The sequence below is a fragment of the Tachypleus tridentatus genome, chromosome 10 (assembly GCF_004210375.1).
Source record: "Tachypleus tridentatus isolate NWPU-2018 chromosome 10, ASM421037v1, whole genome shotgun sequence".
Classification (NCBI taxonomy): Eukaryota; Metazoa; Arthropoda; class Merostomata; order Xiphosura; family Limulidae; genus Tachypleus; species Tachypleus tridentatus.
Window position 1 is genome coordinate 2,597,019 of NC_134834.1, and position 24,658 is coordinate 2,621,676.

The following is a 24,658-nucleotide window of genomic DNA, read 5'->3' on the forward strand; positions in this document are numbered from 1 at the left end:
CTCACCTTTGAACACTCCTGGAGTGAATATCTTACTTATATATATTCTATCCATACAGATAGCTTGGATGAAAGATGGGGAGCTTGTCTCACCTTTGAACACTCCTGGAGTGAATATCTTACTTATATATATTCTATCCATACAGATAGCTTGGATGAAAGATGGGGAGTTTGTCTCACCTTTGAACACTCCTGGAGTGAATATCTTACTTAATGGACGTAAGCTTCAGATCAATCGGACTAGAGTTTTTGATACAGGCTCCTACAAGTGCATTGCATCTAATGTAGCTGGCCGGGGGGAACAGCAGTTTGATGTCAGTGTATTAGGTCAGTACTTGTAAGGTGTTTTACCTAAGGTAACTGGACATGTGGGAAGTTCACTGGAAATATTAGGTTAGTACTTGTAAACTGTTCTACATAATGTATCTGGACATGGGATACAGGAGTTTACTGTGAATGTTAGGTTAGTACTTGTAAACTGTTCTACATAATGTATCTGGACATGGGATACATGAGTTTACTGTGAATGTTAGATTAGTACTTTAAACTGTTCTACATAATGTATCTGGACATGGGATACATGAGTTTACTGTGAATGTTAGGTTAGTACTTGTAAACTGTTCTACATAATGTATCTGGACATGGGATACATGAGTTTACTGTGAATGTTAGGTTAGTACTTGTAAACTGTTCTACATAATGTATCTGGACATGGGATACATGAGTTTACTGTGAATGTTAGATTAGTACTTTAAACTGTTCTACATAATGTATCTGGACATGGGATACATGAGTTTACTGTGAATGTTAGGTTAGTACTTGTAAACTGTTCTACATAATGTATCTGGACATGGGATACAGGAGTTTACTGTGAATGTTAGGTTAGTACTTGTAAACTGTTCTACATAATGTATCTGGACAAGGGATACAGGAGTTTACTGTGAATGTTAGGTTAGTACTTGTAAACTGTTCTACATAATGTATCTAGACATGGGATACAGGAGTTTACTGTGAATGTTAGGTTAGTACTTGTAAACTGTTCTACATAATGTATCTGGACATGGGATACAGGAGTTTATTGTGAATGTTAGGTTAGTACTTGTAAACTGTTCTACATAATGTATCTGGACATGGGATACAGGAGTTTACTGTGAATGTTAGGTTAGTACTTGTAAACTGTTCTACATAATATATCTGGACAAGGGATACAGGAGTTTACTGTGAATGTTAGATTAGTACTTGTAAACTGTTCTACATAATGTATCTGGACAAGGGATACAGGAGTTTACTGTGAATGTTAGATTAGTACTTGTAAACTGTTCTACATAATGTATCTGGACATGGGATACATGAGTTTACTGTGAATGTTAAGTTAGTACTTGTAAACTCTTCTACATAATGTAGCTGGACATGGATACAGGAGTTTACTGTGAATGTTAGATTAGTACTTGTAAACTGTTCTACATAATATATCTGGACAAGGGATACAGGAGTTTACTGTGAATGTTAGATTAGTACTTGTAAACTGTTCTACATAATGTATCTGGACATGGGATACATGAGTTTACTGTGAATGTTAAGTTAGTACTTGTAAACTGTTCTACATAATGTATCTGGACATGGGATACAGGAGTTTACTGTGAATGTTAGGTTAGTACTTGTAAACTCTTCTACATAATGTATCTGGTCATGGGATACAGGAGTTTACTGTGAATGTTAGGTTAGTACTTGTAAACTGTTTTACATAATGTATCTCGACATGGGATACAAGAGTTTACTGTGAATGTTAGATTAGTACTTGTAAACTGTTTTAATAATGTATCTCGACATGGGATACAAGAGTTTACTGTGAATGTTAGATTAGTACTTGTAAATTGTTCTACATAATGTATCTCGACATGGGATACAAGAGTTTACTGTGAATGTTAGATTAGTACTTGTAAACTGTTCTACATAATGTATCTGGACATGGGATACAGGGGTTTACTGTGAATGTTAGATTAGTACTTGTAAACTGTTCTACATAATGTATCTGGACATGGGATACAGGAGTTTACTGTGAATGTTAAGTTAGTACTTGTCAACTGTTCTACATAATGTATCTGGACATGGGATACAGGAGTTTACTGTGAATGTTAGGTTAGTACTTGTAAACTGTTCTACATAATGTATCTGGACATGGGATACAGGAGTTTACTGTGAATGTTAGGTTAGTACTTGTAAACTGTTCTACATAATGTATCTGGACAAGGGATACAGGAGTTTACTGTGAATGTTAGGTTAGTACTTGTAAACTGTTCTACATAATGTATCTGGACATGGGATACATGAGTTTACTGTGAATGTTAGGTTAGTACTTGTAAACTGTTCTACATAATGTATCTGGACATGGGATACAGGAGTTTACTGTGAATGTTAGGTTAGTACTTTAAACTGTTCTACATAATATATCTGGACATGGGATACAGGAGTTTGCTGTGAATGTTAGGTTAGTACTTGTAAACAGTTCTACATAATGTATCTGGACATGGGATACAGGAGTTTGCTGTGAATGTTAGGTTAGTACTTGTAAACAGTTCTACATAATGTATCTGGACATGGGATACATGAGTTTACTGTGAATGTTAGGTTAGTACTTGTAAACTGTTCTACATAATGTATCTGGACATGGGATACAGGAGTTTACTGTGAATGTTAAGTTAGTACTTGTAAACTCTTCTACATAATGTAGCTGGACATGGATACAGGAGTTTACTGTGAATGTTAGGTTAGTACTTTAAACTGTTCTACATAATATATCTGGACATGGGATACAGGAGTTTGCTGTGAATGTTAGGTTAGTACTTGTAAACAGTTCTACATAATGTATCTGGACATGGGATACATGAGTTTACTGTGAATGTTAAGTTAGTACTTGTAAACTGTTCTTCATAATATATCTGGACATGGGATACAGGAGTTTACTGTGAATGTTAAGTTAGTACTTGTAAACTGTTCTACATAATGTATCTGGACATGGGATACATGAGTTTACTGTGAATGTTAGGTTAGTACTTGTAAACTGTTCTACATAATGTATCTGGACATGGGATACATGAGTTTACTGTGAATGTTAGATTAGTACTTTAAACTGTTCTACATAATGTATCTGGACATGGGATACATGAGTTTACTGTGAATGTTAGGTTAGTACTTGTAAACTGTTCTACATAATGTATCTGGACATGGGATACAGGAGTTTACTGTGAATGTTAGGTTAGTACTTGTAAACTGTTCTACATAATGTATCTGGACAAGGGATACAGGAGTTTACTGTGAATGTTAGGTTAGTACTTGTAAACTGTTCTACATAATGTATCTAGACATGGGATACAGGAGTTTACTGTGAATGTTAGGTTAGTACTTGTAAACTGTTCTACATAATGTATCTGGACATGGGATACAGGAGTTTATTGTGAATGTTAGGTTAGTACTTGTAAACTGTTCTACATAATGTATCTGGACATGGGATACAGGAGTTTACTGTGAATGTTAGGTTAGTACTTGTAAACTGTTCTACATAATATATCTGGACAAGGGATACAGGAGTTTACTGTGAATGTTAGATTAGTACTTGTAAACTGTTCTACATAATGTATCTGGACAAGGGATACAGGAGTTTACTGTGAATGTTAGATTAGTACTTGTAAACTGTTCTACATAATGTATCTGGACATGGGATACATGAGTTTACTGTGAATGTTAAGTTAGTACTTGTAAACTCTTCTACATAATGTAGCTGGACATGGATACAGGAGTTTACTGTGAATGTTAGATTAGTACTTGTAAACTGTTCTACATAATATATCTGGACAAGGGATACAGGAGTTTACTGTGAATGTTAGATTAGTACTTGTAAACTGTTCTACATAATGTATCTGGACATGGGATACATGAGTTTACTGTGAATGTTAAGTTAGTACTTGTAAACTGTTCTACATAATGTATCTGGACATGGGATACAGGAGTTTACTGTGAATGTTAGGTTAGTACTTGTAAACTCTTCTACATAATGTATCTGGTCATGGGATACAGGAGTTTACTGTGAATGTTAGGTTAGTACTTGTAAACTGTTTTACATAATGTATCTCGACATGGGATACAAGAGTTTACTGTGAATGTTAGATTAGTACTTGTAAACTGTTTTACGTAATGTATCTCGACATGGGATACAAGAGTTTACTGTGAATGTTAGATTAGTACTTGTAAATTGTTCTACATAATGTATCTCGACATGGGATACAAGAGTTTACTGTGAATGTTAGATTAGTACTTGTAAACTGTTCTACATAATGTATCTGGACATGGGATACAGGAGTTTACTGTGAATGTTAGATTAGTACTTGTAAACTGTTCTACATAATGTATCTGGACATGGGATACAGGAGTTTACTGTGAATGTTAAGTTAGTACTTGTCAACTGTTCTACATAATGTATCTGGACATGGGATACAGGAGTTTACTGTGAATGTTAGGTTAGTACTTGTAAACTGTTCTACATAATGTATCTGGACATGGGATACAGGAGTTTACTGTGAATGTTAGGTTAGTACTTGTAAACTGTTCTACATAATGTATCTGGACAAGGGATACAGGAGTTTACTGTGAATGTTAGGTTAGTACTTGTAAACTGTTCTACATAATGTATCTGGACATGGGATACATGAGTTTACTGTGAATGTTAGGTTAGTACTTTAAACTGTTCTACATAATATATCTGGACATGGGATACAGGAGTTTGCTGTGAATGTTAGGTTAGTACTTGTAAACAGTTCTACATAATGTATCTGGACATGGGATACAGGAGTTTGCTGTGAATGTTAGGTTAGTACTTGTAAACAGTTCTACATAATGTATCTGGACATGGGATACATGAGTTTACTGTGAATGTTAGGTTAGTACTTGTAAACTGTTCTACATAATGTATCTGGACATGGGATACAGGAGTTTACTGTGAATGTTAAGTTAGTACTTGTAAACTCTTCTACATAATGTAGCTGGACATGGATACAGGAGTTTACTGTGAATGTTAGGTTAGTACTTTTAAACTGTTCTACATAATATATCTGGACATGGGATACAGGAGTTTGCTGTGAATGTTAGGTTAGTACTTGTAAACAGTTCTACATAATGTATCTGGACATGGGATACATGAGTTTACTGGGAATGTTAAGTTAGTACTTGTAAACTGTTCTTCATAATATATCTGGACATGGGATACAGGAGTTTACTGTGAATGTTAAGTTAGTACTTGTAAACTGTTCTACATAATGTATCTGGACATGGGATACATGAGTTTACTGTGAATGTTAGGTTAGTACTTGTAAACTGTTCTACATAATGTATCTGGACATGGGATACATGAGTTTACTGTGAATGTTAGATTAGTACTTTAAACTGTTCTACATAATGTATCTGGACATGGGATACATGAGTTTACTGTGAATGTTAGGTTAGTACTTGTAAACTGTTCTACATAATGTATCTGGACATGGGATACAGGAGTTTACTGTGAATGTTAGGTTAGTACTTGTAAACTGTTCTACATAATGTATCTGGACAAGGGATACAGGAGTTTACTGTGAATGTTAGGTTAGTACTTGTAAACTGTTCTACATAATGTATCTAGACATGGGATACAGGAGTTTACTGTGAATGTTAGGTTAGTACTTGTAAACTGTTCTACATAATGTATCTGGACATGGGATACAGGAGTTTACTGTGAATGTTAGGTTAGTACTTGTAAACTGTTCTACATAATGTATCTGGACATGGGATACAGGAGTTTACTGTGAATGTTAGGTTAGTACTTGTAAACTGTTCTACATAATATATCTGGACAAGGGATACAGGAGTTTACTGTGAATGTTAGATTAGTACTTGTAAACTGTTCTACATAATGTATCTGGACAAGGGATACAGGAGTTTACTGTGAATGTTAGATTAGTACTTGTAAACTGTTCTACATAATGTATCTGGACATGGGATACATGAGTTTACTGTGAATGTTAAGTTAGTACTTGTAAACTCTTCTACATAATGTAGCTGGACATGGATACAGGAGTTTACTGTGAATGTTAGATTAGTACTTGTAAACTGTTCTACATAATATATCTGGACAAGGGATACAGGAGTTTACTGTGAATGTTAGATTAGTACTTGTAAACTGTTCTACATAATGTATCTGGACATGGGATACATGAGTTTACTGTGAATGTTAAGTTAGTACTTGTAAACTGTTCTACATAATGTATCTGGACATGGGATACAGGAGTTTACTGTGAATGTTAGGTTAGTACTTGTAAACTCTTCTACATAATGTATCTGGTCATGGGATACAGGAGTTTACTGTGAATGTTAGGTTAGTACTTGTAAACTGTTTTACATAATGTATCTGGTCATGGGATACAGGAGTTTACTGTGAATGTTAGGTTAGTACTTGTAAACTGTTTTACATAATGTATCTCGACATGGGATACAAGAGTTTACTGTGAATGTTAGATTAGTACTTGTAAACTGTTTTACGTAATGTATCTCGACATGGGATACAAGAGTTTACTGTGAATGTTAGATTAGTACTTGTAAATTGTTCTACATAATGTATCTGGACATGGGATACAGGAGTTTACTGTGAATGTTAGATTAGTACTTGTAAACTGTTCTACATAATGTATCTGGACATGGGATACAGGAGTTTACTGTGAATGTTAAGTTAGTACTTGTCAACTGTTCTACATAATGTATCTGGACATGGGATACAGGAGTTTACTGTGAATGTTAGGTTAGTACTTGTAAACTGTTCTACATAATGTATCTGGACATGGGATACAGGAGTTTACTGTGAATGTTAGGTTAGTACTTGTAAACTGTTCTACATAATGTATCTGGACAAGGGATACAGGAGTTTACTGTGAATGTTAGGTTAGTACTTGTAAACTGTTCTACATAATGTATCTGGACATGGGATACATGAGTTTACTGTGAATGTTAGGTTAGTACTTTAAACTGTTCTACATAATATATCTGGACATGGGATACAGGAGTTTGCTGTGAATGTTAGGTTAGTACTTGTAAACAGTTCTACATAATGTATCTGGACATGGGATACAGGAGTTTGCTGTGAATGTTAGGTTAGTACTTGTAAACAGTTCTACATAATGTATCTGGACATGGGATACATGAGTTTACTGTGAATGTTAGGTTAGTACTTGTAAACTGTTCTACATAATGTATCTGGACATGGGATACAGGAGTTTACTGTGAATGTTAAGTTAGTACTTGTAAACTCTTCTACATAATGTAGCTGGACATGGATACAGGAGTTTACTGTGAATGTTAGGTTAGTACTTTAAACTGTTCTACATAATATATCTGGACATGGGATACAGGAGTTTGCTGTGAATGTTAGGTTAGTACTTGTAAACAGTTCTACATAATGTATCTGGACATGGGATACATGAGTTTACTGTGAATGTTAAGTTAGTACTTGTAAACTGTTCTTCATAATATATCTGGACATGGGATACAGGAGTTTACTGTGAATGTTAAGTTAGTACTTGTAAACTGTTTTACATAATGTATCTCGACATGGGATACAAGAGTTTACTGTGAATGTTAGATTAGTACTTGTAAACTGTTTTACATAATGTATCTCGACATGGGATACAAGAGTTTACTGTGAATGTTAGATTAGTACTTGTAAACTGTTCTACATAATGTATCTGGACATGGGATACAGGAGTTTACTGTGAATGTTAAGTTAGTACTTGTCAACTGTTCTACATAATGTATCTGGACATGGGACACAGGAGTTTACTGTGAATGTTAGGTTAGTACTTGTAAACTGTTCTACATAATGTATCTCGACATGGGATACAGGAGTTTACTGTGAATGTTAGGTTAGTACTTTAAACTGTTCTATGGGGAATTAACAACTATATGGATTGTTGATACATTATGTAATTTACTTTGTTCTTCAAGCATTAGGAAGTTGTTTGTTTATTGTTACAGTAATGTTTTATTTATTGGTAAAGTGTTAATAACTATTTTCAGTTTTCTGTTCAAGTAAAACATTTTTTCTATACTTCATTTTGTTCACTCAAGCTGGTTAAACATGTCGGTGGTGAAGACAACTTACTAACTAATTTTGTATTATAGTAACTTTCTGTTAGACTTAGAGTATTGAAGTAATTAATACTAAATATTCAGTATAACAAACTAATAAGTGAAAGAAAATATTCTTGTACTAGGACCTGAAGCAAGATCTTCTTACTAAGAAAACCAGTGCTGCACTGCTGACCTACTCAAGAGTAGCAACCATCCCTCTTGATGTTCTGAATAGTAAATTTTACTTGTCTTCTTAGGAAGAGATCCTGGTTCAGGAGTCTCTTTTCACTTAAGTATTTAATATTAATTATTAGGATAAGATAATCTTATTGTTTCATGGTTTCCTTAAAGAATAATAAAATTTGGTAGTTTTTGTATGTTTCTAGTTCCTCCGAGTCTCGATGGTCCAGAAACGGATTACAAAGAAGTGGTTATTTCTCAGCGTACAGTTTTAGAATGTCTTGTAACTGGTCTTCCAACCCCCAAGATTACTTGGAAGAAAGATGGCACAATATTTGAACCTCCTCTCTACGTGAACCCACAGAGTCGCAGAGGTGATATTGTATCAGATGTTCAACTTATGGACAGTGGTCAGCGCATCCTTATCAATCATGCCAAGAATGATGATGCTGGGCAGTATACTTGTGAAGCCAGGAACATTGCTGGAGAAGTCTCCAAAGAAATTAATCTGGATGTTTTGGGTATGATAAACTACAATTGTTATTTACATTAAAACATTATATACATAATGTGAGTATAAATAACGTTTATTTAAAAATCTATCAAAAATAAGCTAACTCAAAAGAAAATCATGTTTCATTTGATAAATTGTTCAAAGTAATGTGTTACAAGTAGAAGTTAGTAAACTAATATTAGTGGTCATTATTAAATTGTTTCAGTAAGGTTTTAAAATTATTTTGGTTCAGTCACTAAATAGCCACAATGAACCATTTTGTTCCCTTACTAAGTGACCACACTTAATTGTCTTGGTTAAGGGCTAATGAGTGGCCACATTGATTCATCTTTTTACAGCCTTGTGGAAATAGTTTCTCTTCTTAGTAGTAGATTTAAAAATGTGTTACAGTGCTATTATTAATTTATGTAACTACTCAGTCTTTATTTGAATAGTTGTTTAACTATTTCAAGATATTACAACAGTTGTTTATGTCTTCCAAGTTCCCCCTAGGATTCAGGCCCAGGAGAAAGTTGAAAATGCCAAAGTTAAGGAAGGTGACAGCATTGTGCTCGAATGTGAAGCAAGTGGTCACCCAAGTCCTGTTATAACCTGGATGAAGAATGGTCAGCTTTTATCATCATTTTCCTCTCCAGACACAATCATTCTGCCAAATGGTCACCTTCTAGTTGACAAAGCTGCCATAAGAGATGGGGGTCGATACACTTGTTTGGCTGCTAACAACGCTGGTTCTGCAGAGAAAGATGTAAACCTCAAAGTTTTGGGTTGGTTGCTTCAGTTGTTGACTGTTTTGTTGTTATGATTTGGGTTGATAAAATGTTGTTTTTGTGGCAGAAATACACTGGGTGATTGCCATTATAACTGACAAAACTCTTTTATACATTTAGAAACAAACATTAATGTATGTGTTTTTTTATTCTCACTGACAAAAATATAAAAAGTCAGTAACTCTGACACCAACTTTTTTTTTAAATATATTTCAAGCATGTTTTACACCAAAGTTTTGGAATTATTTATATACTAACATTTATAATATTCTGTTTTCATGTTTTGGTTTGAGAACCCTTATAATGTTTTATGTTGTTCATTTATAAGTCTTCTTATTTTGTGATATAGTTTATAATCCAAGGATCCTTTTATGCCTCATCATATAAATGTTTTTTGTTTTTTTTAATTGGAGTGAGATAAATATAGTTCTAAAAGTCATAAGGTAAATATTCTCAATTTATAGAATCTAATTTTTAAGCTTTAATTTAACACTTTGTGAAGGGAAGCAGTTGACAACATTCTTTTAGAGATTAATCACATCTACATCATCAGTATATGTGCATGTTTGGTCCTGGTCTGATTAAAATCAGGTGTGTGTAACAGTATTTATAGGCTTAACTCAATCTGTTGGCTGTAATAAGTTTCAAACTATATTTAAGGGCTTCATTAATCGAATTGGCTTCAATGAACTTGAAACTTCACATGATGTACAGAAGGTTATGTTATTCTAAAACAGTGTTGCATCCTCACCTTGTTACAGTTCCTGTTCTCATACTTGGTCATGCTCTGTCTGATGACTGTACACTGTGAAGGCAGCCCTCCAGCATAATTTGCATTACAAAAGGTTTTGCTGTAAGAATTTCATATCCAAAGGCCAACATACCTTCCATACTTCTGTCAGTAACAAACATAGTGATTGATGACAAAAGTTTACCAGCATTAATTTCAACAGTTATTTTATACAGAACTACATGCATCTGGCAGTTTGATCAGTATGTTTTCACGTGAAACATTAGTAATACACATCTAATTTTCAGCTATAGAACAGTTGAATGGGAGGTATAAGTGAAAGTGGTGAATTTATACCCTTGTTGGCCTCATTTGTAGACAAGATACTGTTGTCTAGTCATGTTAATGGCTTTTTCTTAATGGATTCTCACCTGTTACAAGATTCTGTACTTTGTTGGCAAAAGATATGGTTAAAAATTATCTGTGTTGGTTGTCTTGGTGCCCAAATTTGATGTGATTAAATATTATCTGTGTTGGTTGTCTTGGTGCCCAAATTTGATGTGATTAAATATTATCTGTGTTGGTTGTCTTGGTGCCCAAATTTGATGTGATTAAATATTATCTGTGTTGGTTGTCTTGGTGCCCAAATTTGATGTGATTAAATATTATCTGTGTTGGTTGTCTTGGTGCCCAAATTTGATGTGATTAAATATTATCTGTGTTGGTTGTCTTGGTGCCCAAATTTGATGTGATTAAATATTATCTGTGTTGGTTGTCTTGGTGCCCAAATTTGATGTGATTAAATATTATCTGTGTTGGTTGTCTTGGTGCCCAAATTTGATGTGATCAAATATTATCTGTGTTGGTTGTCTTGGTGCCCAAATTTGATGTGATCAAATATTATCTGTGTTGGTTGTCTTTGATACATATTACACGTCATGTAGGCTCTAATCCTTCAGCACAACTTTATTATTTGAGTCCATGAATATTTTGCATTTGGAAGGACTAGTATTTACTTTTACTAAATGAAGTGAATATCAAATAATGTGAAATTTTTATTCTGGTATGTGACATTCCATTATTGGCTGTGGTTATTACTTGTTGATTTGCTTAAAATCTTTTCATAATGCACATAATAAATATTTCATTAACTAAATCTGTTGGCTTGAGTAAGGATAAACCTTCATTTAAAAAATCTATTAACTAAATCTGTTGGCTTGAGTAAGGATAAACCTTCATTTAAAGAAAGTATTAACTAAATTTGTTGGCTTGAATAAGGATAAACCTTGATTTAAAAAATCTATTAACTAAATCTGTTGGCTTGAGTACGGATAAACCTTCATTTAAAAAATCTATTAACTAAATCTGTTGGCTTGAGTAGGGATAAACCATCATTTAAAAAATCTATTAACTAAATCTGTTGGCTTGAGTAAGGATAAACCTTCATTTAAAAATTTATTAACTAAATCTGTTGGCTTGAGTAAGGATAAACCTTCATTTAAAAATCTATTAACTAAATCTGTTGGCTTGAGTAAGGATAAACCTTCATTTCAAGAAAGTATTAACTAAATTTGTTGGCTTGAGTAAGGATAAACCTTCATATAAAGAAAGTATTAACTAAATTTGTTGGCTTGAGTAAGGATAAACCTTCATATAAAGAAAGTATTAACTAAATTTGTTGGCTTGAGTAAGGATAAACCTTGATTTAAAAAATCTATTAACTAAATCTGTTGGCTTGAGTAAGGATAAACCTTCATTTAAAAATCTATTAATTAAATCTGTTGGCCTAAATAAGTTTAAACCTTCATTTAAATAGTGTATTAACTAAATTTGTTGGCTTGAGTAAGGATAAACCTTCATTTAAAGAAAGTATTAACTAAATTTGTTGGCTTGAGTAAGGATAAACCTTCATTTAAATAGTGTATTAGTTAAATCTGTTGGCTCGAGTAAGGATAAATCTTCATATAAATAGTGTATTAACTAAATTTATTGGTCTGAATAAATTTAAACCTTCATTTAAATAGTGTATTAATTAAATTTGTTGTCCTCAATAAAGATAAACCTTCATTTAAATAATGTATTAATTAAATCTGTTGGCCTAAACAAGTTTAAACCTTCATTTAAAGAACATAGTAACTAAATTTTTTGGCTTGAGTATGATAAACTTTAAAGAATGTATTAAATAAATCTATTAGCTTGAGTATGTTTAAACTTTAAAGAACACATCAACTGAATCTGTTAGTTTGAGTGTGTTTATACTTAAAAGAACACATCAACTGAATCTGTTAGTTTGAGTGTGTTTAAACTTTAAAGAACACATCAACTAAATCTGTTAGTTTGAGTGTGTTTATACTTTAAAGAACACATCGACTAAATCTGTTAGTTTGAGTGTGTTTATACTTTAAAGAACACATCGACTAAATCTGTTAGTTTGAGTGTGTTTATACTTGAAAGAACACATCGACCAAGTCTGTTAGTTTGAGTGTGTTTAAACTTAAAAGAACACATCAACTGAATCTGTTAGTTTGAGTGTGTTTAAACTTTAAAGAACACATCAACTAAATCTGTTAGTTTGAGTGTGTTTATACTTTAAAGAACACATCGACTAAATCTGTTAGTTTGAGTGTGTTTATACTTTAAAGAACACATCGACCAAGTCTGTTAGTTTGAGTGTGTTTATACTTTAAAGAACACATCGACTAAATCTGTTAGTTTGAGTGTGTTTATACTTTAAAGAACACATCAGCTAAATCTATTAGTTTGAGTATGTTTATACTTTAAAGAACACATCAGCTAAATCTATTAGTTTGAGTATGTTTATACTTTAAAGAACACATCGACAAACTCTGTTAGTTTAAGTGTGTTTAAACTTTAAAGAACATATCAACTGAATCTGTTAGTTTGAGTGTGTTTATACTTTAAAGAACACATCACTAAATCTGTTAGTTTGAGTGTGTTTATACTTTAAAGAACACATCACTAAATCTGTTAGTTTGAGTGTGTTTATACTTTAAAGAACACATCGACAAACTCTGTTAGTTTAAGTGTGTTTAAACTTTAAAGAACATATCAACTGAATCTGATAGTTTGAGTGTGTTTATACTTTAAAGAACACATCAACTAAATATGTTAGTTTGAGTATGTTTAAACTTTAAAGAACAACTGAATCTGTTAGTTTGAGTGTGTTTAAACTTTAAAGAACACATCAACTAAATCTGTTAGTTTGAGTGTGTTTATACTTTAAAGAACACATCGACTAAATCTGTTAGTTTGAGTGTGTTTATACTTTAAAGAACACATCGACTAAATCTGTTAGTTTGAGTGTGTTTATACTTTAAAGAACACATCGACTAAATCTGTTAGTTTGAGTGTGTTTATACTTTAAAGAACACATCGACCAAGTCTGTTAGTTTGAGTGTGTTTATACTTTAAAGAACACATCGACTAAATCTGTTAGTTTGAGTGTGTTTATACTTTAAAGAACACATCAGCTAAATCTATTAGTTTGAGTATGTTTATACTTTAAAGAACACATCAGCTAAATCTATTAGTTTGAGTGTGTTTATACTTTAAAGAACACATCGACTAAATCTGTTAGTTTGAGTATGTTTATACTTTAAAGAACACATCAACAAACTCTGTTAGTTTAAGTGTGTTTAAACTTTAAAGAACATATCAACTGAATCTGTTAGTTTGAGTGTGTTTATACTTTAAAGAACACATCAACTAAATATGTTAGTTTGAGTGTGTTTAACCTTTAAAGAACACATCGACTAAATCTGTTAGTTTGAGTGTGTTTATACTTTAAAGAACACATCACTAAATCTGTTAGTTTGAGTGTGTTTATACTTTAAAGAACACATCACTAAATCTGTTAGTTTGAGTGTGTTTATACTTTAAAGAACACATCACTAAATCTGTTAGTTTGAGTGTGTTTATACTTTAAAGAACACATCGACTAAATCTGTTAGTTAGAGTGTGTTTAAACTTTAAAGAACACATCGACTAAATCTGTTAGTTTGAGTATGTTTATACTTTAAAGAACACATCGACTAAATCTGTTAGTTTGAGTGTGTTTGTATTTTAAAGAACACATCAACTAAATCTGTTAGTTTGAGTGTGTTTGTATTTTAAAGAACACATCAACTAAATCTGTTAGTTTGAGTGTGTTTAAATGTATTAATTGAACATCTTTTTTCAGTTCCTCCTAAACTGGAGGAGACATCACAGACAGAAGACAGTCCAGACATCCTTCACAAGGAGAAAGTTTTGGAGAATCTCCCTGTCAGTCTTGTGTGTCCTGTCTCTGGAACTCCACCACCACATATTATCTGGCTAAAAGATGGAGAGGTTGTGTCTCCAGAGACTCATCCTGGCTTGTCCTTCTTTGACAGCAGAAGAAAGCTGTGGATTGAACACACTCAGGAAGGGGATGCTGGAGAGTATATGTGTGTAGCCAGGAATGAAGTTGGTGAGATTAGGAAGAAGTTTGATCTGGATGTTCTAGGTACGAATAATCCCAGTTATTATGTATGCATAAATGGCTTGTTTGGGTTGAGAAAATATTTTACATCCTAAACCTGACGATGACCAAAGAAGGTCGAAACGTTGTTCGCTCTTCTATGTAAAATATTTTCTCAACCTGAACGAGCCGTTTTTGCAAATATATTTCTCTACAAGTGGGTTTTCTCGACATCACTCATCACTAATCCCAGTTATTAATATGAAAAAGTTTGATATGGATGTTCTAGGTAAGAATAATCTCAGTTTTTAATATGAAGAAGTTTTATCTGGATGTTCAAGGTAAGAATAATCCCAGTTTCTAATATGAAGAGTTTGATGTGGATGTTTCTAGGTAAGAATAATCCCAGTTTTTAATATGAAGAAGTTTGATCTGGATGTTCAAGGTAAGAATAATACCAGTTTTTAATATGAAGAGTTTGATGTGAATGTACTTGGTAAGAATAATACCAGTTTTTAATATGAAGAGTTTGATGTGGATGTACTTGGTAAGAATAATACCAGTTTTTAATATAAAGAGTTTGATGTGGATGTACTTGGTAAGAATGATCCCAGTTTTTAATATGAAGAGTTTGATGTGGATGTACTTGGTAAGAATGATCCCAGTTTTTAATATGAAGAGTTTGATGTGGATGTACTTGGTAAGAATAATACCAGTTTTTAATATGAAGAGTTTGATGTGGATGTACTTGGTAAGAATAATACCAGTTTTTAATATGAAGAGTTTGATGTGGATGTACTTGGTAAGAATAATACCAGTTTTTAATATGAAGAGTTTGATGTGGATGTACTTGGTAAGAATAATACCAGTTTTTAATATGAAGAGTTTGATGTGGATGTACTTGGTAAGAATGATCCCAGTTTTTAATATGAAGAGTTTGATGTGGATGTACTTGGTAAGAATGATCCCAGTTTTTAATATGAAGAGTTTGATGTGGGTGTACTTGGTAAGAATGATCCCAGTTTTTAATGTGAAAGTTTGATGTGGATGTACTTGGTAAGAATGATCCCAGTTTTTAATATGAAGAGTTTGATGTGGATGTACTTGGTAAGAATGATCCCAGTTTTTAATATGAAAGTTTGATGTGGATGTACTTGGTAAGAATGATCCCAGTTTTTAATATGAAGAGTTTGATGTGGATGTACTTGGTAAGAATGATCCCAGTTCTTAATATGAAGAGTTTGATGTGGATGTACTTGGTAAGAATGATCCCAGTTTTTAATATGAAGAGTTTGATGTGGATGTACTTGGTAAGAATAATACCAGTTTTTAATATCAAGAGTTTGATGTGGATGTACTTGGTAAAAATAATACCAGTTTTTAATATGAAGAGTTTGATGTGGATGTACTTGGTAAGAATAATACCAGTTTTTAATATGAAGAGTTTGATGTGGATGTACTTGGTAAGAATAATACCAGTTTTTAATATGAAGAGTTTGATGTGGATGTACTTGGTAAGAATGATCCCAGTTTTTAATATGAAGAGTTTGATCTGGATGTTCAAGGTAAGAATAATACCAGTTTTTAATATGAAGAGTTTGATGTGGATGTACTTGGTAAGAATAATACCAGTTTTTAATATGAAGAGTTTGATGTGGATGTACTTGGTAAGAATAATTCCAGTTTTTAATATGAAGAGTTTGATGTGGATGTACTTGGTAAGAATGATCCCAGTTCTTAATATGAAGAGTTTGATGTGGATGTACTTGGTAAGAATAATTTCAGTTTTTAATATGAAGAGTTTGATGTGGATGTACTTGGTAAGAATGATCCCAGTTCTTAATATGAAGAGTTTGACGTGGATGTTTCTAGGTATGAATAATCCCAGTTTTTAATATGAAGAGTTTGATGTGGATGTACTTGGTAAGAATGATCCCAGTTTTTAATATGAAGAGTTTGATGTGGATGTACTTGGTAAGAATGATCCCACATAAAAATTACTGAAAATTTCTGAATTTTGTCAATGTCCTCTAATTCAGCTGGAAAACCAATCAGTCTTAACAGTGATACGAAGTGCTGTAGAAAAACATTTAGACAAACTTAAAAAGAGATTTTATTGTTAAATTTAGTTTTTGTTTTTTTGTTACTGTCCAACATTTAGAAAGCATTTATCAGTACTGGCCTGCCATCATAAATTTATTCTTCTGAGTAAGTTTTTTTGCAAGGATTATGATATAAAGTTTGAGATAAATCTGTAGAAATGTCAGTAATGTGTTCCTACACTGGATTTTCTCTTGTGATAAATAGTGATATTTAAAAGAAACTTCATTGTGTAAGGAAAATAATTCATTTAATGGTGAAATATTTTACGTTTTTAAAAATACAAATGTACTGAACTAATAGAAGAAAATTTATTACTTTTAGTAACCTGGAACAATGGTTGTTATTACTTCTAATTGACCGGAAGACAGGTCGGAATTACTTTTAATAGGCTGGAACAATGGTTGTTATTACTTCTAATTGACAGTAAGACAGGTCGGAATTACTTTTAATAGGCTGGAACAATGGTTGTTATTACTTCTAATTGACCGGAAGACAGGTCGGAATTACTTTTAATAGGCTGGAACAATGGTTGTTATTACTTCTAATTGACAGTAAGACAGGTCGGAATTACTTTTAATAGACTGGAACAGTGGTTGTTATTACTTCTAATTGACAGGCAGACAGGTTGGAATTACTTCTAATATACTGGAACAATGGTTGTTATTACTTCTAATTGACAGGAAGACAGGTCAGAATTACTTCCGATAGGCTGGAACAATGGTTGTTATTACTTCTAATTGATAGGAAGACAGGTCAGAATTACTTCTAATAGGCTGGAACAGTGGTTGTTATTACTTCAAATAGGTTGGAACAGTGGTTGTTATTACTTCTAATTGACAGGAAGACAGGTTGGAATTACTTCTAATAGGTTGGAACAGTGGTTGTTATTACTTCTAATTGACAGGAAGACAGGTCAGAATTACTTCTAATAGGCTGGAACAGTGGGTGTTATCACTTCTAATTGACAGGAAGACAGGTCAGAATTACTTCTAATAGGTTGGAACAGTGGTTGTTATTACTTCTAATTGACAGGAAGACAGGTTGGAATTACTTCTAATAGGTTGGAACAGTGGTTGTTATTACTTCTAATTGACAGGAAGACAGGTCAGAATTACTTCTAATAGGCTGGAACAGTGGGTGTTATCACTTCTAATTGACAGGAAGACAGGTCAGAATTACTTCTAATAGGCTGGAACAGTGGTTGTTATTACTTCTAATTGACAGGAAGACAGGTTGGAATTACTTCTAATAGGTTGGAACAGTGGTTGTTATTACTTCTAATTGACAGGAAGACAGGTCAGAATTACTTCTAATAGGCTGGAACAATGGTTGTTATCACTTCTAATTGACAGGAAGACAGGTTGGAATTTCTTCTAATAGGCTGGAACAGTGGGTGTTATTACTTCTAATAGACTTGAACAGTGGTTGTTATTACTTCTAATAGGCTGGAACAATGGTTGTTATTACTTCTAATTGATAGGAAGACAGGTCAGAATTACTTCTAATAGGCTGGAACAGTGGTTGTTATTACTTCAAATAGGTTGGAACAGTGGTTGTTATTACTTCTAATTGACAGGAAGACAGGTTGGAATTACTTCTAATAGGTTGGAACAGTGGTTGTTATTACTTCTAATTGACAGGAAGACAGGTCAGAATTACTTCTAATAGGCTGGAACAGTGGGTGTTATCACTTCTAATTGACAGGAAGACAGGTCAGAATTACTTCTAATAGGTTGGAACAGTGGTTGTTATTACTTCTAATTGACAGGAAGACAGGTTGGAATTACTTCTAATAGGTTGGAACAGTGGTTGTTATTACTTCTAATTGACAGGAAGACAGGTCAGAATTACTTCTAATAGGCTGGAACAATGGTTGTTATCACTTCTAATTGACAGGAAGACAGGTTGGAATTTCTTCTAATAGGCTGGAACAGTGGGTGTTATTACTTCTAATAGACTTGAACAGTGGTTGTTATTACTTCTAATAGACTTGAACAATGGTTGTTATTACTTCTAATTGACAGGAATACAAGTCAGAATTACTTCTAATAGGCTGGAACAGTGGGTGTTATTACTTCTAATTGACAGAAAGACAGGTCAGAATTACTTCTAATAGGCTGGAACAATGGTTGTTATTACTTCTAATTGACAGGAAGACAGGTAGGAATTGCTCATAATAGACAAGAACAAAGATTGTTGTTACATCTTATGCACTGATGAATAAATATTTATTATTTCTAGCAAATTGGATGAAAGTTTGCTAGAATTGTAAGAATGTTTTTGCACTTTATATGAAATATAATATTACTTTATAATTTCACTAGGACATTTTTAAACTCAAACAGTAAACCTTTAACTCAAGATATTTCTACAGTGGTGAGGTTTAGTTAAATTAGATTACTCGGACATTTTAATTTGAAAATAAAAAGAAATGTATTTGCTTCAAACTTTCCCTTCAGAACTTTTGGCAGGTAATTGTGCCCTTAGTGTTTTGTTATTATTTCTCCAAGGCTCTAGTGAAAGACTTAGAATGTTACGACAAGTTCAAGCTATTTGGGGATGAAAACTTATTACTTAAATCATATTAATTTAATAAATAATAGATTGACTTCATAGATAATGACTATATACAAAATAAAACAACAAGAATAGGTAACTCATACATGGTGTATCTCAAGTTCTGTCTATCTTTACTTTATAGCAGAATTTATAGTGATTGAGAAGGGGCATATCTGTATTTCTTTAATAGTCACAGACAGTTGAAACTTGACTGTATTTGACATTTTTTCAATGACAGGACACTGTATTACTCATCCATATAGAATTAAATCTAAGTTGTGTAGGAGTACTGACAAACCTATTGGTTATTTTCCTGTAGTTCCCCCTACCATAGAGGATCCTAGTGTTACAATAAACCTCAGAGCAAAAGAAAATGATTCTTTAGTGCTGGAGTGTTCTGTTGAAGGAAATCCAAAACCGGATGTGATGTGGCTAAAAGACAATCAGCTGATTTCTCCTGTCACCCATCCTAATTTCCACCTCACCAAAAACAACACTCTTTTAACTATACCTAGAATACAGGTAAGTGTTTCGAGAAAATGAAATAAAATGTTTTTAGTCACGTACTAGAGAGCTATCGTGACACCATTCAGTGACCTGCATCAGTCAGGTTTCCTGATACACATCCTGTAAAACTGTATGATCTAGTGAAACTTACTGGTGATGACATAGACTCATCTGATTTTACTATGATGATATTTATTTCATCATCATCGTGTTTGATTTTTTCTCATACTCTACTAATTAGATCATTAATTCATGCTCTGGCAGTAACAGGCTGATTTGTCCACTTACGTTTCATTTTATACCATTTATATATAAAGTCTGTACTAACCAAGTTTTCTTTATAGTGTGCATCATTTGTTGAATTTTTCTAGTTACTTAATTTAAAAAGCTTTGTCATAATGTGTATCATCCCGTTTAGCCTTTAGTGATACCCTTTATCATTGTCCAGTCTGTAGATGTACTCTTTATTGTCTGTCCAGTCTGTAGAGGTACCCTTTATCATCTATCTCTTCTGTAGTAGTACTTTTATCATCTGTCCAGTCTGTAGTGGTACCCTTTATCATCTGTCCAGTTTTTAGAGGTACCCCTTATTATCTGTCTAGTCTGTAGAGGTACCCTTTATCAGTTATCCAGTCTGTAGTGGTATCCTTTATCATCTGTCCAGTCTGTAGTGGTACTCTTTATCAGTTATCCAGTCTGTAGTGGTATCCTTTATCATCTGTCCAGTCTGTAGTGGTACTCTTTATCATCCATTCAGTCTGTAGTGGTACCTCTTATCATCTGTCCAGCTTGAAGTTGTATCCTGAATCATTGATTGAAGTGTTCCAGTTATTTAATTAAAGCAGATTTTTGTTGTATAATATTCAGTTGAGTCCACTGTAACATCCTGTATCATTTATCCAAATATCCTGATAAATTTGTGAATATCTTATATAATATGGATTCATTTTTCAATCCAGAGATTAGGTATGGTGGAAAGATACACCTTGTCTCATCCAATTACATTCAGTGCTGAGTGTTTTCTGATGATACCCTCTAACTAAATTATTATGTCTTCTCAGTTATTAACTGTGTTAACTATGGTATAAATCTGTATCATGTTTTAGTGTTAGTTTTCATTACCTTTAAAAGTCCTGCCTGTCAGTTTGTAAATTATGTAAAATTTGAATAAAATCAATTTTTTTGTTTTTAATGATAATTCTGGATGAAAATAGTTAATAATGAATTACTGGATTTTGATTCTTTTTTTATTATAGCTCAGTTGTGATTAATAAAGTATGGTGAGTTTTGGGCCTGATGCAACCCTTCAATCCTAGATGGACACTGCTTATTTTGTGAAGTAGAAGCTGTATCAGGGTTAACACCTAAAGTTGTGAAGTTTGGCAGTTGTCTATCAAAGTTACATTTATACTATTTATATTGTAACTAAAATAAGTTGAAAATGGTAATAATAACGTTTATCCAATGGATTTTTTTAAACATATTTTCTTGAACATTTCTATAAGGCCCACCATGAAGGAGGGTTTACTTGCATTGCTACAAACATTGCTGGATCAACAGAAAGAGATTTTAGTGTTGACGTTTTAGGTAGGATTCTGCTGATTGTGTACCTGTAGTCATAAAACTTTATTTAGTAAACAATTAGAAAATAGTTTGAGATAGAATTACAGTTCTGTGTAAAAGTGTAGCAGTTCTAAAACAAATACCAAAAGTGTAGCAATTCTAAAACAAATACCAAAAGTGTAGCAATTCTAAAACAAATACCAAAAGTGTAGCAGTTCCAAAACAAATATCAATTCCAATATGTCTATAAATTCCACATTTTGTCATTTTTCAAATTTGCAGTACGATAATGAAAACTTTTTTCTATTATACGCTGTGTGTGTGGATTGACTTTGTAACATAAGGGGCATTATTTTATGTTCATCCACTACAGTTCTGTATGGTTCAAATCTTGTATAATAATTTTTGTTTGTTGTGAAAATGTGATCATATATTACAATCTGAATTTGCATGGACTTAATTTTGGTGGATATAAACCAAAGATGGAGGATTGAAACCTAATTTAGTGGACAATTTGTATAATAATATATTAAACACTTATGAAAGTTTTAAAAAAGTCTGACATTAGGTTGTAGAATGACATCGATAGTATTAAGTATGGTAATGTTTAGCTCTAACTAAACTAAAGCAAAAAATATCCACAAGTTACAGTGTTAACTTATCTCTTTAACAAATACAGGTCATATTTAATATAGGCTTATCTAATGTTAGGTCTAAGACAAGTAGTCTTAAAGATTTTGATGCATGCTATTAAAATTCTTTTGTATTATTCTAGAAATTCTGTATTTAAATAAGTATTAGAATAAAGGTAATAATTTGACTGCAGATGTTTTCTGTGTCTCTGCCGGTCTTTGTTAATAGATTTACTATTTTAAGTCATAAACTTATCTTTGTTTTTAAATAACAGAAATTTCTCTTATCTCAATAGTAATCAGTAATGCCATTTAATGATACTTGTTATTGGTTTTTGGATTCATGTTCTATTGATAAATGATATCAGAATTACTTGAGTGTTATGAGTTTCAAGCAAAAGTCTTCTTATGTCTAGTGCCACCCAAGCTGGAAAGTCCAGACACTTCCTTGGATTTTGAACCAAAAGTTCACTTGAACAGACCAATAACCTTGAGATGCCCAGTTACAGGGAATCCACAGCCACAGATTCGGTGGTTTAAAGACGGCAGACCTGTTAATGACAGCTCTGATTCCCATGTCTACATCCTCTCTGATGGGCTGCAACTGAGTATTTTAAGAGCCAGGGAAGACGACACTGGAAAGTACTCATGTGTGGCACTAAACAAGGCAGGAAATAAACAGCTAGACTTCAGTTTGGATGTTTTTGGTTTGTACTTATTTAAATGTATTATTTGTTTTTATTGTTACAAAAATATCTGTGTTAAAGAAAGAATAATGTCTAATACAACAGTCACATTATATTTGTTACATACAATGCAACAGTCACATTATATTTGTTACATACAATACAACAGTCACATTATATTTGTTACATACAATGCAACAGTCACATTATATTTGTTACATACAATACAACAGTCACATTATATTTGTTACATACAATACAACAGTCACATTATATTTGTTATATACAATATAACAGTCACATTGTATTTGTTATATACAATACAACAGTCACATTGTATTTGTTATATACAATACAACAGTCACATTATATTTGTTATATACAATATAACAGTCACATTATATTTGTTACATACAATACAACAGTCACATTATATTTGTTACATACAATACAACAGTCACATTATATTTGTTATATACAATATAACAGTCATTATATTTGTTACATACAATATAACAGTCACATTATATTTGTTACATACAATACAACAGTCACATTATATTTGTTACATACAATACAACAGTCACATTATATTTGTTACATACAATACAACAGTCACATTATATTTGTTATATACAATACAACAGTCACATTATATTTGTTATATACAATATAACAGTCACATTATATTTGTTACATACAATACAACAGTCACATTATATTTGTTATATACAATATAACAGTCACATTATATTTGTTACATACAATACAACAGTCACATTATATTTGTTATATACAATATAACAGTCACATTATATTTGTTATATATAATACAACAGTCACATTATATTTGTTATATACAATATAACAGTCACATTATATTTGTTACATACAATACAACAGTCACATTATATTTGTTATCTATATAATACAACAGTCACATTATATTTGTTACATACAATACAACAGTCACATTATATTTGTTATATACAATATAACAGTCACATTATATTTGTTATATATAATACAACAGTCACATTATATTTGTTATATATAGTACAACAGTCACATTATATTTGTTATATATAATACAACAGTCACATTATATTTGTTACATACAATACAACAGTCACATTATATTTGTTATCTATATAATACAACAGTCACATTATATTTGTTATATACAATATAACAGTCACATTATATTTGTTACATACAATATAACAGTCACATTATATTTGGTACATACAATACAACAGTCACATTATATTTGTTATATACAATACAACAGTCACATTATATTTGTTATATATAATACAACAGTCACATTATATTTGTTATATACAGTATAACAGTCACATTATATTTGTTACATACAATACAACAGTCACATTATATTTGTTACATACAATACAACAGTCACATTATATTTGTTACATACAATACAACAGTCACATTATATTTGTTATATACAATACAACAGTCACATTATATTTGTTATATACAATATAACAGTCACATTATATTTGTTACATACAATACAACAGTCACATTATATTTGTTATATACAATATAACAGTCACATTATATTTGTTATATATAATACAACAGTCACATTATATTTGTTATATACAATATAACAGTCACATTATATTTGTTACATACAATACAACAGTCACATTATATTTGTTATCTATATAATACAACAGTCACATTATATTTGTTACATACAATACAACAGTCACATTATATTTGTTATATACAATATAACAGTCACATTATATTTGTTATATATAATACAACAGTCACAT

The 24,658-nt window shown here is 32.1% G+C and overlaps 1 protein-coding gene across 1 annotated transcript in view; it reads left to right on the top strand.

Moving 5' to 3' along the window:
• Positions 1-24,658, top strand: part of LOC143227925 (hemicentin-1-like) — a 108,999-nt gene that overhangs the window by 42,310 nt on the left and 42,031 nt on the right. Inside the window, exons 14-20 of the mRNA XM_076459280.1 lie at positions 146-326; positions 8,531-8,845; positions 9,321-9,602; positions 14,537-14,842; positions 19,779-19,981; positions 21,472-21,553; positions 22,578-22,868. Of these exons, the coding sequence (XP_076315395.1) occupies positions 146-326; positions 8,531-8,845; positions 9,321-9,602; positions 14,537-14,842; positions 19,779-19,981; positions 21,472-21,553; positions 22,578-22,868 (1,660 nt within the window). The remainder of the gene's footprint in view (positions 1-145; positions 327-8,530; positions 8,846-9,320; positions 9,603-14,536; positions 14,843-19,778; positions 19,982-21,471; positions 21,554-22,577; positions 22,869-24,658) is intronic.